Below are 15,319 nucleotides of genomic sequence, written 5' to 3'. Positions count from 1 at the left end.
GTCAAATAAACAAATCTTTAAAATATACATTGAAAACTTCAATATTTATTTAATTCCAATACAATAGATGAGTCAGATATGCAAAAATATTAATAGCTTATATGGTTATAAATTTAATATTAAATAAATTTATACTGATTTATTTTTTAACTATTAAATGGAATTAAAATATTCATTTTAAATGTATTATTCCTGTTTTAAGAGAAATCATGGCAAAATAATAGAACTGCGTGTTTTTCAAAAATATTTTTAAATATTTCAAACTGATAGTAGTTTTTATAAGTTGAGTAGTTTTAATATCATTTTTATAATGACACTTCTAAGAAAATTATTGCAAATAAATTTTTAAAGATTATACTTTATATATAATCTGTGTAATTAATGTATTTTGTGTGGTACGGGAGGCAGTGGTCTGGCATTGTGAGTAATTTGAATGCTGTCTGATAAATGATGTGATCTTTGTTCTGTTTCCTCTCTCAACAAATTGTTGGCATTATTTGTTGCTTTTGAAAAACATCTGGCTGAAATTGTTGATTCATTTGGGTAGTTAAAGTTTCCTTCTATGTTCCTCTTATCTGTCATATTCACCTGCCCAACATGTGGCTTGAAGAATTGTGGAATCAGATGATCTGAAAACAACAAACAACTCTCAATAATATAATCACATGCTATTCATATGTAGATAATACATTTTAAACAAAAAAGTTAGACTTTTTTTTTATAATTATCAAGTGTTTATTTACCTGTCATCTCTTCTGTATGTCCAGTGCCTATTTCACTCCAACCACGTCCACTGTCAGCATGAGAAGACAATGTAGATGTCCATGTTGGACAATAAGGGGTTACCAATGTGTTCTTATCACCGTTTTGCAAGTTTGGTGTCATCTGCATCAGAATGCATTAAAAAAAATAAATATAATCTTTATAACACGATTTCAACATTTAGTAAGAACCTCCAATATAAGTAACAAACACCTACGAATAATAGGTATAAACTTATTGATTCCAAAAACTAGTTCCTACAATTCAAAGGAAACTATTTTCACTTTCATGAGAACCTAGTTTGAAAGTGATAATGAAGAGTTACCACCAAACATTGTTTAAGACGTAGTAGACATCCTAGAAATTTTCCCTAAATATAAGTCTAATACAACCCTTAAGAAGTGCATTGTATGATAAACACCTACTTTCAAAGTTATTCAACTAGATAGATATCAGAAACACAACATTATCTTAATTTTTACACTTAATGAAAAAATCATTTGAGCTAGCAAAGCATATCTGAATCTAGTTTATGCTGACTGTAAATAGAAAAACTGCTGATAATCATAGTGTGTGTATAATAATTAGGGCTAGGACAACATAGAGGGATGTGGTTCTCGGTTGATTAACTGTGTCTAACTGTGTCAGATTATATACTAACTAAGACTAGGAAAACAGCATATTCTTTTCATTGTTTTGACTGTTGAATGTGTATCCATTGATATTTTACATGCTTTTATATACAGTGATGTAGTTCTCAGTTGATTAACTGTGTCTGTGTCGGATATATACTCGAGAGTCAAAACAATGAAAAGAATATTCTGTCGCCATAGCCCTAATGATAACATATTAGAAAAGATGTTTCTAGAAACACTACATGATACAATAGATAATATATTCACTACAGGCATCCAGAGAGTTAGTGCACAACACACAACTGAAGAACATAAAACAAATCTGTCAGACAGCTCATATATTCCCACCATTTTATTGAATTCACAAATCAGACAAAAAGCAGAATCCTTCAACTCTGATTGATTGTTCGTCTATCCAGACTACAGACAACTCCCATCTGGAAAATCGCCTTCATCAAAGCATACCAGATTTTTGGAGCTAATGACAATATTGAATATATCCAAAAGAACATTTAAAACATTATTTTGTCATTATGAATTCTAGAGAATGTCATCTGGGATAAGCAAGCAGTCTAGACATTTGAATGAGTCATTGATAAAGTCCTATATGGGCGCTAACAGAGTTCAAGACGATTACTTAAGGCAGATGACTAGCATCAACTAAGCAAAAATAGACACGTTTTACAATAGATGATTTGAGACACTAAAATAATCTATCAAACAATAAAACAATTTCAAGTAATCGTTCTCATGTGGTTGTTGTCTCCCTGATTCTACTTTCCCTTTTTCTCTCTCACAGATCCCTATTCTGAATTCGTAGCTGTGGGCCGACATCAGTGGACTTAAATAAAACAAACTTTTTTTTGTACCAAAACGGTCATTAACAATGTTTTTTTGTTTGTTTATTATTTATCTATTTAAAACTGATATACATTTACTGCACAGTAAAAATAATTAAATTAAAACAAAAATCATTTTTACTTGATTACTAAATTTAAAAAGTTATTCTATTAGATTGTTAGGTAATTTGCTAAACAAATTATCATAAAAATTGAATTTAACTTGAAGATACTGTGCAAAAAATACCTTTTTAAATTTAGCAATCAACTGATAAAAATTATTGCACACTAAAAGCAATTGAATTAAAACAAAAACCATTTTTCTTATTTCGAATGGAATTTTTTTTTTATTTAAAAAGCTATTTTTCATAGAATTTTTAAGTTGAATTAAATTTTTATAATATTTTTCTTTACTAAATTGTTTTAAGTAATTTGGTAAAATAAGTGAAATTTAGTAATCCAGTAAAAAATTCGAAATAAGAAAAATGATTTTTGTTTTAATTTTATTATTTTATTCTGTGCAATAATTCATATCAGTATGAAATATGTTAAACTAAAACAAAAAACATTGTTAATAACCGTTTTGGTAAAAAAAAAAAAAAAAGTCCACTGATGTCGGCCCACTGCTATGAATTCGGAATAGGGGCATGTGAGTAAGAAAAAGTGAAAGTAGAATCAGTGAGACAACAGATACATGAGAACCCAAGTAATAATAATATATAAATACAATATTATTGTTCATAAACTGCTTCAGCAATACTTCTTTTTCTTGTTTTTATTTTAATATTAAGCAGTTTACACAAAAAAAAATCTTATTTAGAGGTGGGGTAGGTCTACATTTTTAATCATAATAATTGCTGAAGTAGTTGATGATTTATTATTATTATTATTATTAAATTGGTTAATAATTGGGAAATGAAATATGACTGAATGTGTTGATATTCCGAAAAAAAATCAAAACCTTATTTTTAAATGTATTTAATTCTATCGTTTTTCATTTTAATTAGATATTCTTGTAATAGTTTTATCATAATATCAATTTTTCATTACAAATTATTAAATTTGGACAAAGTTAAAATTTCATTAAAAAATTGTTTATTTTTAAGTAGGTAAGCATTTATCATTGGCTAATTAGAAAGCTACTTCTTCATTGATGATTATTCATAATTAACATAATGAATCATATGTTAAAATTTTTAAGGTTGAACAACATGTCAAATTTAGGATGTTATTGTTTTAACAAATAATAAATATTGCAACAATATGTTCACACCACTAGAAATTATAATAATATTTATGCTTATGATCGTCAATTTATTTTTCAGTTTTGAAAAGATGCAATGTTTTGCTTAGCATATTACCTTCCTGAAAACGACTGTGGCCATTTCCTAGACAATGCTCTTGTGGAGACGAGATCTTTCTTTCATTGTTTGATCAATTATTTCAGCATCTCAAATTATCTCTTGCAAAAAATGCTTATTTTTGCTCACTTGATGCTAGTCATCGCCCTTACATAAGGGTCTCAAACTCCATTAGCGCCCCTATAAGGATTGATATTAAACTATACTAATTAATTACATCTAAATAGATGAGGCGAATTTTGAAAAATTTAGGCAGATATATTTTTTATTCATCCAACATCAATTAGAATGCAACATTTTAACACCTGATATGACACATTCCACTTGTTTATGTTAAATTATACATGTGTTCATTAATTTAAAAATGAAATCATCAGTTCATTGGATTTAAATAAACAAATAATCAACAATCCTATTCAAATACAAAAAAACTAACATTGTAAATGATCAATATATTTGAATATTAGAGGTTATATAAACTGAAATGTAGTAAAAAATATTCACGAGATCAATAAGCAAAGAAAAACAATTTCAATAATTATAACACTGAACCCAAAAATTAAAAAAATAAATAAACAAGATGAAAAATTGCAATTTTTAACAATACTACAGAAAAATTAATATGGAAGTATTGATATAGTTTTAAAATATGGGGGAAAAAATAAAGACAATAATTGATCAACTGCATATGACAAACAAACTGCTAAATATTATAATTGTTAATAGAAAAGTTAATTGTTTATAACGTATTTAGAACACCTGCTTAATATAATATCGACAGATATGTCTGGTTCAAATGACAAGAAAATTTATCACTTCAAAAGAATTGATTAAAAAATATGAAATTTAATAAAAAAAATAGATCATCAACTTACTTGACAATTGATGTCAACAGAATTGTTCGGTCTGATTATGGGTGATTGGTTGATGAATCTGGGATATGACTCCCTTCTGTTAGCTGCCATCTCCTCAGCACTCCTACCAAAGTTGGGATCATTTATCATTGTAGTAGGAACATCTGGCCAAGAGCTCCCTCGATAAGAAGATGACATCAAATGTCTTTGTTCACTCACATATCTATTAGAAACATCATCTCCATCTACATTTGCAGCATTACAACAGCGAAGCACGCAGATCGAGATTGAAGCTGTAACAATGATAGTCACCATCACAGCCAATAACGTAATAATAATCACCATATTAAGATGCACCTTCTCTTCAGACTCACCATTTTGCAGCACACCATTTACTCTTTCCAAAGAAGAAGAAGAGCTCTTGTTTTTCAATAGCAGACTCAAAAAGATTGTAGTTGTGGCTGATAAAACTGGCATACCACTATCCTTCACTACAAACTCCAGTTCATATGAGCCGGCATCTTGTTTGGTAAGGGCACCCGTAGAAGACAACAAACCACTGTAATGGTCAATCGTGAACAACTGTTTCTCATTGCCTGCACTTATTTCATATTTCAGAAATGCATTCTCTTGACTGTCACTGTCATGTGCCCTCACAACTGTCACGTTCTTGCTTTCATCAGCAAAATACACAACTTCCACATTGTGTGGATTAACACTGGGAAATGTAAAATATGGACTGTTATCATTTTCATCTTCAACCTCAACAATCACATCCACTGTATTATTCAGTGATGGCATTCCATTGTCTTTCACCAAAACCTCAAACTTATAAACATCTTGTAATTCATGGTCCAATGATTCACTTGTTGAAATAAAACCATCTTTTGTGATCACAAAAGGCAGCAGCAGCAGCACCTCTTCACTTTTATGCTTATTTCTTTGCAGAGAAAACATCAGTTCCCCTCCAGCTCCCAAGTCCGGATCAGATGCATTGATTGAGCCGACATCAATGTCAGCCTTCTGGTTCTCATTGATACGGAATTTGTATCTTGCTTTACTAAATTTCGGCTTCACATCATTCACATCCATCACTTTAATTGAAAACTTACTCTCACTATGGCGCGGTGGGAATCCCATATCTTCACAGCTGATTGTGATGTCATGATTTTCCTCTGTCTCTCTATCCAATGGGTCTTTCAGAATCACTTGGTATTTGTTCAATCCTTGACTTTTCAGTTTAAACTTATCATGATGGAGATCACATATAACGTCTCCATTCTGACCAGCATCATGGTCAGTTACTTTCACATATGCAATAAAACTGCCCACCTCAATATCTTCAGAAACGGATGTAGAGTTTTCAGTAGATGAAGATGAGAAAAAGTTCACATCTATTTTAGGAGCATTATTTTGTTGGTTGATCACATTCACTTGGACCAAAACAATTGAACTCAATGGTGGAATACCTTCATCAATTGCTTCTACATACAAACCATAAAATAACTTCCCTCTTGGTGGTGTTATTTTTTGCAAAAATATCTCACCATTTTTTTTATTTACTTTAAAATAAGTCTTGGCAATATCTGATGTTTTTGTGTTAAACTTGTATAAAATGTGTCCATTCTTTCCCGCATCTAAATCAGTAGCCGATAAATAAGCTACAGGAATATTTTGATCATGTTCACTTTTAATTGTAACATTATAAACTTTTTGAGAAAAAACAGGAGAATTATCATTGACATCTATCACTGAAATATGAACATCTAAAATACTTTGTTTGGGAATCACTCCCCCATCTTTTGCAATTACTTTTATTAGATATGAATCTTTCTTTTCTCTATCTAACCTATCTTCTAACACAATACTTAAGTCTGATGTTCCAGTTACTGTTTTTGTCACAGACAATGTAAACGGATGTTTATCATCATCTTTGCTAAGTTCATAAGTAATTTGAGAATTAGTACCACTGATATCTTTATCAATAGCATTGGGGATAGATTTTCTCATCCCATTTCGATCACCTTCATCAAATTCAATATTAATATTTTTATTTGGAAATATAGGTTTGTGATCATTAACATCTATTATAATCACTTTGATTTCTAAAAGTTTTATAAAAGATTTAGCCTTTTTCACAGCAACATCAATCATTTTGAAACATTCTTTGTTATATGTACAAATGGACTCGGCATCTAATATTTGTGCTGTGAATAGTTTTCCTGTGTTTTTTGCAACACGGAATAATTTAAATTTTCCTTTTTGGTGTTGTGTGAAAGTAATGAGTCTTTGATCTTGAGGAGGAATGGTATCCATTATGTGTGAATCTCTGGCAATATTTCCAATGTATGTCCCAGGACTTTTTTCTTCTTCAACTTTATAGATGAGGTCCGCACATAAACAAACCGGGATGACAGTGAGTAGACTATACACTGGTAACAGCATTTTTACTTTAGGACTATAAAAAAAGAATAAAATAAATTGATTAATTTTTTTTTAGAAAAATTATGATTACATAAAAATTATACATTATTTAAGAATATGAGAACATGTCAATTGAATTTTATTTCTTAATATTCTGAAGAAAATATTTTTACTATCTTTTTAACAAATAAGAGTAACTGTATATAATTGATTGGATATGTTCTCACATATGGAAAGAATTTTTAATTTATACATTTACTAGCAGGCCACCCGGCACTCCCCGGTGGTAACATATACTATAATATGGTATTTTCATTTATGCAAACTTCATATTTTTTATTATAGAGCCAATCCACCATTGATTATTATATTTTATGAAATATCTTGGGTTTATTTTATGTAACGTACATTCTGTTGCACTTTAAAAAAAAAAAATCATTGAAATTTTTATATCTATATCATTAATTGCTAGATGAAAAATAATGTTTTTAAATTGCAACAAAATGTACATTACATAAAATAAATCCAGGGTAATTTTTGGATTCAATTTAAATTAAATTTTTATACCTTACTTTGTAAAATTTATAAAAGTGCACTTTGAGGATAAATAAATTTCAAATTGAATCTTGTACCTTTATTTTTAAAGCCTATAGGAAAAACATTTTGTTTAACAATTTTCATACCTTGGATGAAATGCTTTTCTAACTTGTATCTTATCTTTTTAAGATTATACTTTAAAACTCTCCTTCTCTCTATTTCAGTTTGTATTTCTCTTCACACCACAACTCATTTTTGCAACTCCTTCTTTGTATTATTACAGGTCTGAATATTCTCTCTGCTTCAATTTGTATTTCTCCTCACACCACAACTCATTTTTTGTAACTCCCTCTTTGTAATACAGATCTGAATAATGAGAAAATCTGAATTTTTTTTAACAAAAACTTTAAAACAACTTTTTTAGATTAAATTTTTTTAAACTTCTTTCAGAATAGAAAAACTTTAAAATTTAATAAGGAACATATTTCATATAGGTTTCATTAACAAATATTCAGTACATAATGAGAAAAATAAAGGTGAAAATTTCAAAAGGATTGTATAACTGGTTACAGTCAATAGTAGTCCTCACCAGCAAAAGTCTTTGTTATTGTTATTTTATTATTATTATTTAAAACATTTTGTGTCCTGCTCTTTCGCTCGAGGACTAATAAGTAAATGCAATCAGTTCAATAAGATTTAAACTTAATTGATTCCATAGTATATGTTAGTATATTCCTTACAGAAATCACACACCTCTCTACTATAATTTTACTAGCTTAAGCACAACATTCACTTTTAGCAAAACACAAAGAAAATGTAGTTGACAGATTTTATCCTCATTCTCTGTGTTATGAAATATTAATTGAGCTAATTGATATCATTTTTTGAATTGGCAATTTTCTTTGTCTTTTTTTTACAGCATACCAACCACTTTGGGGTCCATTTAAGAGAGAAACTGCATATTAACTGTAAACAATTAATTGAATACAAATTGCTATTTTACTGGGTAGAAAGTGTGAGTTCATTTCATTCTTAACACTACTAGTTCGTAATTTAAAACTTACAAGTATTTAGAAAAAAGGCTTTTGTTTCCATTAAGTTAATGTAAAATTTTCTTCCATAAAAATAAATATTTTTCCAAAGTTTAAGTATTTTACTCTTAAACTCTAGTCTCATCCAATGTTTGAAAATAATTATTAGAGTTATTTCCCTTGTATTAGTTCATGGCTTAAGCTTAGCAGAACATTAATATTGTTTTATCTTTTTTTTCCTTTTGATTAAAAATATGACGAATTTTTCTTTATAAAATGTAATTTTGAAAATTTCTTGAAGTAAATTTTATAGATTATGATTTTCAAAAGAAAAAAAATATTACAAATGAAATAAACTACTGATTTCTAATGTTCACATCAATCCCATTCACATAGTTTTGTTTATTTTTATAAATGATTTATATATTACCTTTATTAATTAGTTTTAGAGAAATTAAAAATCTTGTAACAAATCATTATTCAAATTCTTTTTGCTGATATTTATTCATTATAAAATATTAATTTTCTTAAAGAATTCTGAGTTCATACCTTATTCAAATTAACTAGAATATTATTAAACTCAATAAATTCAATAAGATTTTGAACACAGTGTAGCTAATTGCATAGTTTGTGGTAGTAGCCATTATCCTAATAATGCATATCAATAGAATTTAGAAAGTATATTCAATCATGAGTTACTTATGTGTACTGTTAATATGTTACATTGGTGTACATTTCAACATAAAATACAAATACTGATGTGTGTTGAAAAAGTGAAATAAAGCACATTTTCATATATATATATATATATATATATATATATATATATATATATATATATATATATATATATATATGGAAAAATGCGCGCATGAAAAGTAATATTCTTAAGATTTTATTAAACCTGGAAAAGTAAAGACAAGAAATTCAACCTGGAAAAGTAAAGAACAAGATATTCTAGTAAAGTAAAAAATAAGAATTTTTTAGACTTAAAATATTGCAGCTAAAAATAAAATTTGAATATTGATAAATATTTTATTTATTATTTGCATATGTTGTTGTTTATTGTTGAGTTAGAAAGGGTGTCAGTCGCTGGATTGAACTTATTTCCCCCCTATTATTTGCATATATTTATGTAGTGAAAATTGTTTGAATAAAATTAATTCATTAGTTAGTTAGTTAGTAGATGGAATTAATAATTTTATAATTTACATAAAAATTAATAATTTTATTATATCATAATTAGGATCATTTAATTCTTTCTAACTCAACAATAAACAACAACATATGCAAATAATAAATAAAATATTTATCAATATTCAAATTTTATTTTTAGCTGCAATATTTTAAGTCTAAAAAATTCTTATTTTTTACTTTACTAGAATATCTTGTTCTTTACTTTTCCAGGTTGAATTTCTTGTCCTTTACTTTTCCAGGTTTAATAAAATCTTAAGAATATTACTTTTCATGCGCGCATTTTTCCATATAATCCATGATTTTTCCAGGCATTGCTATTGTATTAATATATAAATTTATAATATTTATTAATGATTGTTAAAAAAAATTAGCTCTCAAACACACATTTATGCAATATTTATCATTCAATCACAGTAGTTCCGAGCCAGGGTCTCTACCGAGACTGCGGTTCATGAATTCGTGATCTGTATAGAGCGTAAACTAACAAAAAAGAAGATGGCACTCGGTGTCTTTTTAGATATCGTTGGAGCTTTTGACAACATACCCTTCAGTAGTATGTTCAAGTCGCTACGAGAACTCAATGTGCCACCAGTACTCATCCGATAGATTGAGTATATGGTGAGGCACAGAACAGTTCAAGTAGAACTACTGAGGGCAACTGTTAAAAGAGAAGTAGTTAAATGAAACCCCCAAAGTGGGATTTTATCACCTTTACTATGGAATTGTATGCTGAATCCTCTTTTAAAGGAGTTTAAAAATAGGAATATTTATGCCCAGGCTGCTGCTGATGACATCGCAGTGCTGGTTGCGGGTTCAAAAGCATCATTGGTCAGACGCATTGCCAAAATGGGACTACATTTTTCATCAAATGTGATAACGAAAAATTTGAGTTCATTCAAAGAATATGTATATCATAGAATTCACTAATATTTTTAATCGATAAATTCACCATTTTTTGCTATAAAATCATAAGGAGAGTTAAAAAAAAATTAGTTATTAAAAAATAAGTTCGGTTTTTTAATTATAAAAAAAAACGATACACGGGATTGAACCTAAAATCTTTCCACCAACCCCCGGTACTCTAACCGTTACGCTAACATGTCATATTGGCAAAATCGCAGTAAAAAATATTTATATACAAAAAAAGTTATGTAAAATAAAAAAAAGCGTTAGTCACTTATGTACTTACTCTCCTGTTTGTGAACCCACATATTTTGTTGTAACTTTTTTTCTACTGAAATAATTTTCGAAATTTGTTTTTCAAAATGTAGCTAATGAGGTGTTCTATCCAACTATATCACCTGTTTGAAATTTGGTTGCGAACGGAATTAGTAGTGGGGGTTTGAATGTGTCTCGATTCATTCAATTTCGGACTTAAGCATATATTCAACCACTACCATGGTTGAATGATATATATATATATATATATATATTATATATATATATATATACAAAACTAAATTCTCAAGTACCTTATGCCATAAAAACCAAAAGATAGGTTGGATAGGGGGAAAGGGAAATGAAAAAAGATGTTTATTATCTTCAAAGACCTCACTTGTCCTCTCACCGTTTTATGACTCCCACCCAGGTTACATTCTAACTTGACAAACGAAATAGGAAAATGTATTTGGTTGAAATATCACTTTCGACGGTAATTCTTGGCCTGAAGACGTAATCCCCCAATGCGGGTGATTACAGAAACATGTATGCACATATGTAGCCATTAATGTTTGTATAAATAAAATTAATATACCTGCTCTGTTCACTCATTGAGCACTATTTTGGTAGACACATGTTGTTTCATTGGATGTACTTCTAGGAAACTAAACTCTACTTGCTATATATATATACATACAGTAGTGTCCAAAACTAAGGGACAAAATTTAAAACCTAATATTTGTTAGAAATAACAACTGTGAAAAGCTGAAATTTTGACAACTGGTAGTCATTATCATCCATAATAACCACCTAAAATTTGAACCATTTGCAAAGGATAGAAAAAGAATTATAACAATTATTTATTTTCAAAATAGGAACGTCCAAAAGTAAGGGACAAAATTGAGAAAAACAATGTAAACAGCCAAAAAAAAAATACATGTACAATCAATATTTAGTAAATGAGCCCTTGCTCTCAATGACAGCTGCACATCTTCGACTACAAGAACGAATCAGTTCTTGACAATCTTCGATACTAATTTTAGACCATTTTTCTTGAATCTTCACCCCCAAATCCTCCGTGTTAGTGGGATTTCTTTCCATAACTTTCACTCTTAAAGTCCTCCAAAGATTTTCTATTGGATTTAAGTCAGGACTTTGCAGTGGCTAATCCATAATTTCGAAATCTTGCTCACTAAGGTAACTCATTACCACCTTTGCTTTGTGACATGGGGCATTATCTTGCATAAAGGTAGCCCTATCGAAACCTGAATTCTGTATGATTGGCACAACGATCTTTAACAATGTTTTTATAGATCTGCGTGTTTACACAAGTTTGTAACCGGACAAGAGGCGTTGTACCTTGGCTAGAAAACATTCCAACAACCATGACGCTTCTGCCCCCAAACTTGACAGTTTTCTTAGTACGCTTTGCACTCAATTTTTCACCAATACATCTCTTTACACTGTTTTTTCCATCATTTCCAAATAAATCAAACTTGTTTTCATCACTGAAAAATACTTCTGCCCAATTTTCATATGTCCAAATTACTTATCTGTTTACAAACTCTAATCTCTTCTTTTTATTCTTCGAACTAACAAGTGGCTTCTTCCCTGGGGTTCGATTAAACAGCCCTATTTCTTGCAGTCATCTAGAAACAGTCTTTCTTGACACATTAACACACGAGGTACTATTCATAACCCTTTTAATTTCTGTGCAAGACTTAAAACGGTCCTTTAATGACATATGCTGCATTATTCGATTTTCCTTGCCCAAGTTTTGCGGGGTCTGCTGGTTTTAAAAGCACTATTTTGCCAATATCATTGTAGGATTTAACAACCCTGCCTACAACACTCTTGGAACATTTCACTTTCTCTGAAATCTCTCTAATGATGTGCTTTTCCTTGTGTAGCTTCACAATAGCTTGTCTCACAGAGTAATCAAGTTTTTGGCGTTTCACCATAGTGCTGGCTGATGCAACGTTTATACATGACTAAGTAAGACTTATTCTTTAGAGGAAATCAAAAAATTTGAATATAGCATACTGTTTACATTGTTTTTCTCAACTTTGTCCCTTACATTTGGACATTCCTATTTTGAAAATGAATAAATAAATAATTGTTATAATTCTTTTTCTATCCTTTGCAAATAATTCAAATTTTAGTTGGTTATTATGGATGATAACGACTACCAGTTGTCAAAATTTCAGCTTTTCACAGTTGTTATTTCTAACAAATATTAGATTTTAAAATTTTGTCCCTTAATTTTGGACGCTATATATATGTGTGTGTGTATATATATATATATATATATATATATATATATATATATATATATATATATATATATATATATATTTAGTAAATGGCTATTTTCAACAGACATTACAAAACATATAATGTAAAATATCACATTAAAAAAAATCATTATCATATCATGAAATTATTTTATATAAGACTTATGTATAAAATGGCATTATGAAAATTCATCACATTTTAACAGATTTGGTGTTTACTTTTTTTCTAAATTTACTACATTCGTTCACCAAAGTAAAACAAAAGAAAACATCTAATATTTTCTTATATTTCCTTGAAATACATTAAATTTAAGTTGTAAATATGAATTACAATAAAATGAAAAACTTACCTCATTTTTATAATACTCCTAAGAAGTAAATTTACATCTTATGATTTAAGCAGCCATTTTGGCAGCCATTTTGTATTTCACAGGAAGAACAAAGAATTTACTCCTTATAGTGTATGCGTAAGTGAGTGTGTGTATGCAAACATAACTTCTGTATAGATGTGTGTGTGTGTGTGTGATTAGTGCATCATCCTAGTAAGGGTAATGTGTGTGTAATGGCTAACTCTCACACTGACGAGATTTTTCATGAGATTACTAAAAAAAGATATAAATTAAAATTTAATAATATATTATTTACAGAAATGATATTAGTTGTATATATTTTTACAAAAATTGTTATTCTGAGATTTTACTTAAAAATAGCATGCCTGATTTTTCTCTCCCATGATGCAACACACATTACAGATACTCCATTAATCACCTTCTTTTCTTCTTCCTTCTTTGTTTAATAAGTCAGGCAATATTTTTTTTATGCATGTTGTAATTAAAAGTAAAATCAGTTCTTTCTATACTGCATTAAATTTTTATATCAATCATATTTAAATATTTAAAAATATAATATTCACAAAATATTATCAATTATAGAATATTTATTATTGATATTGTAATTTTTAAAAATTCTCTTACAAAAGTGTTATTTTTATCAGACATTTTTATAGAATCATAAATATGGCAATCATTTTTAATTTTGGTTCATTAATATTAATTTACAAATTATTTTCTAGGAATTTTGTAAATCTTAAAGCTAAAAATTGACATTGGAAGTTTATTTAATGTTTACCATTTTTTAGTTTTCATTTACTTAGCACAGAGTTTAAAAAAAGCTTTCATAATTCAAGTATATTTTAATATTCGAAATTATTAACTATAATTAGAATTTCATAATTTCTTTAGCAAACCAAAAATTGTATTATAAACTATTCAACAATAGCAATCTCTTTTAAAGATGATTTTTTGGGGTTATTTATCTAGAAATTCACAGTTGGAAATTAAGTGTTGAACATAGGTATTAATTTAATTATAAAAAAAAAACAATAATTAATATCTACTGATATTTAAAGTGTATGATTAATGTATTTTGTGTGGTACAGGAGGCAGTGGTCTGGCATTGTGGGTAATTTGAATACTGTCTGATAAATGATGTGATCTTTGTTCTGTTTCCTCTCTCAACAAATTGTTGGCATTATTTGTTGCTTTTGAAAAACATCTGGCTGAAATTGTTGATTCATTTGGGTAGTTAAAGTTTCCTTCTATGTTCCTCTTATCTGTCATATTCACCTGCCCAACATGTGGCTTGAAGAATTGTGGAATCAGATGATCTGAAAACAACAAACAACTCTCAATAATATAATCACATGCAATTCATATGTAGATAAAACATTTTTTAAAAGTTAGGCTTTCTTTATAATTATCAAGTGTTTATTTACCTGTCATCTCTTCTGTATGTCCTGTGCCTACTTCACTCCAACCACGTCCACTGTCAGCATGAGAAGATAATGTAGATGTCCATGTTGGACAATAAGGAGTCATCAGTGAATTCTTATCACCATTTTGAAATCCTGGTGTTATCTGAATTAAAACATAAATACAAAATATTTTACAGACTATCAATTATCAAAAAGATAATAAATGATAAACAAAGTTGATTTTATGTTTCAATACGGAGTTCTCTGTGATTCTTTAGCTCCCACCTGAGCTCTTAGCAAAACAATTATAATTTTACAAAAGAAAAAAAATAATAATAATTCATGCAAGTACAGCAGATGTAATTATTTGATCATACCCAAAACTTAAACTAATCTTATTTTATTGTCAAATAAAAACATTTTCATGTAGTTTGGAGTCTATTGTTTTTACTTTGTAGACTGTATTCAATCGCC

General features: G+C 28.7%; 1 protein-coding gene across 1 annotated transcript in view; it reads right to left on the bottom strand.

The window, feature by feature from the left end:
* The window catches only part of LOC145243067 (protocadherin-16-like), a 66,409-nt gene that overhangs the window by 11,000 nt on the left and 40,090 nt on the right, over positions 1 to 15,319 (bottom strand). Inside the window, exons 13-17 of the mRNA XM_080106171.1 lie at positions 14,867 to 15,008; positions 14,722 to 14,758; positions 4,473 to 6,909; positions 744 to 885; positions 392 to 629 (exon numbers count right to left, since the gene is read on the bottom strand). Coding sequence (XP_079962297.1) covers positions 392 to 629; positions 744 to 885; positions 4,473 to 6,909; positions 14,722 to 14,758; positions 14,867 to 15,008 — 2,996 coding nt within the window. The remainder of the gene's footprint in view (positions 1 to 391; positions 630 to 743; positions 886 to 4,472; positions 6,910 to 14,721; positions 14,759 to 14,866; positions 15,009 to 15,319) is intronic.

Source organism: Euprymna scolopes, chromosome 21 (assembly GCF_053919585.1).
Source record: "Euprymna scolopes isolate OS-2025 chromosome 21, ASM5391958v1, whole genome shotgun sequence".
NCBI lineage: Eukaryota > Metazoa > Mollusca > Cephalopoda > Sepiida > Sepiolidae > Euprymna > Euprymna scolopes.
The sequence above is the reverse complement of the archived record's forward strand: the minus strand, read 5'-3'. Positions and strand labels throughout refer to the sequence as shown.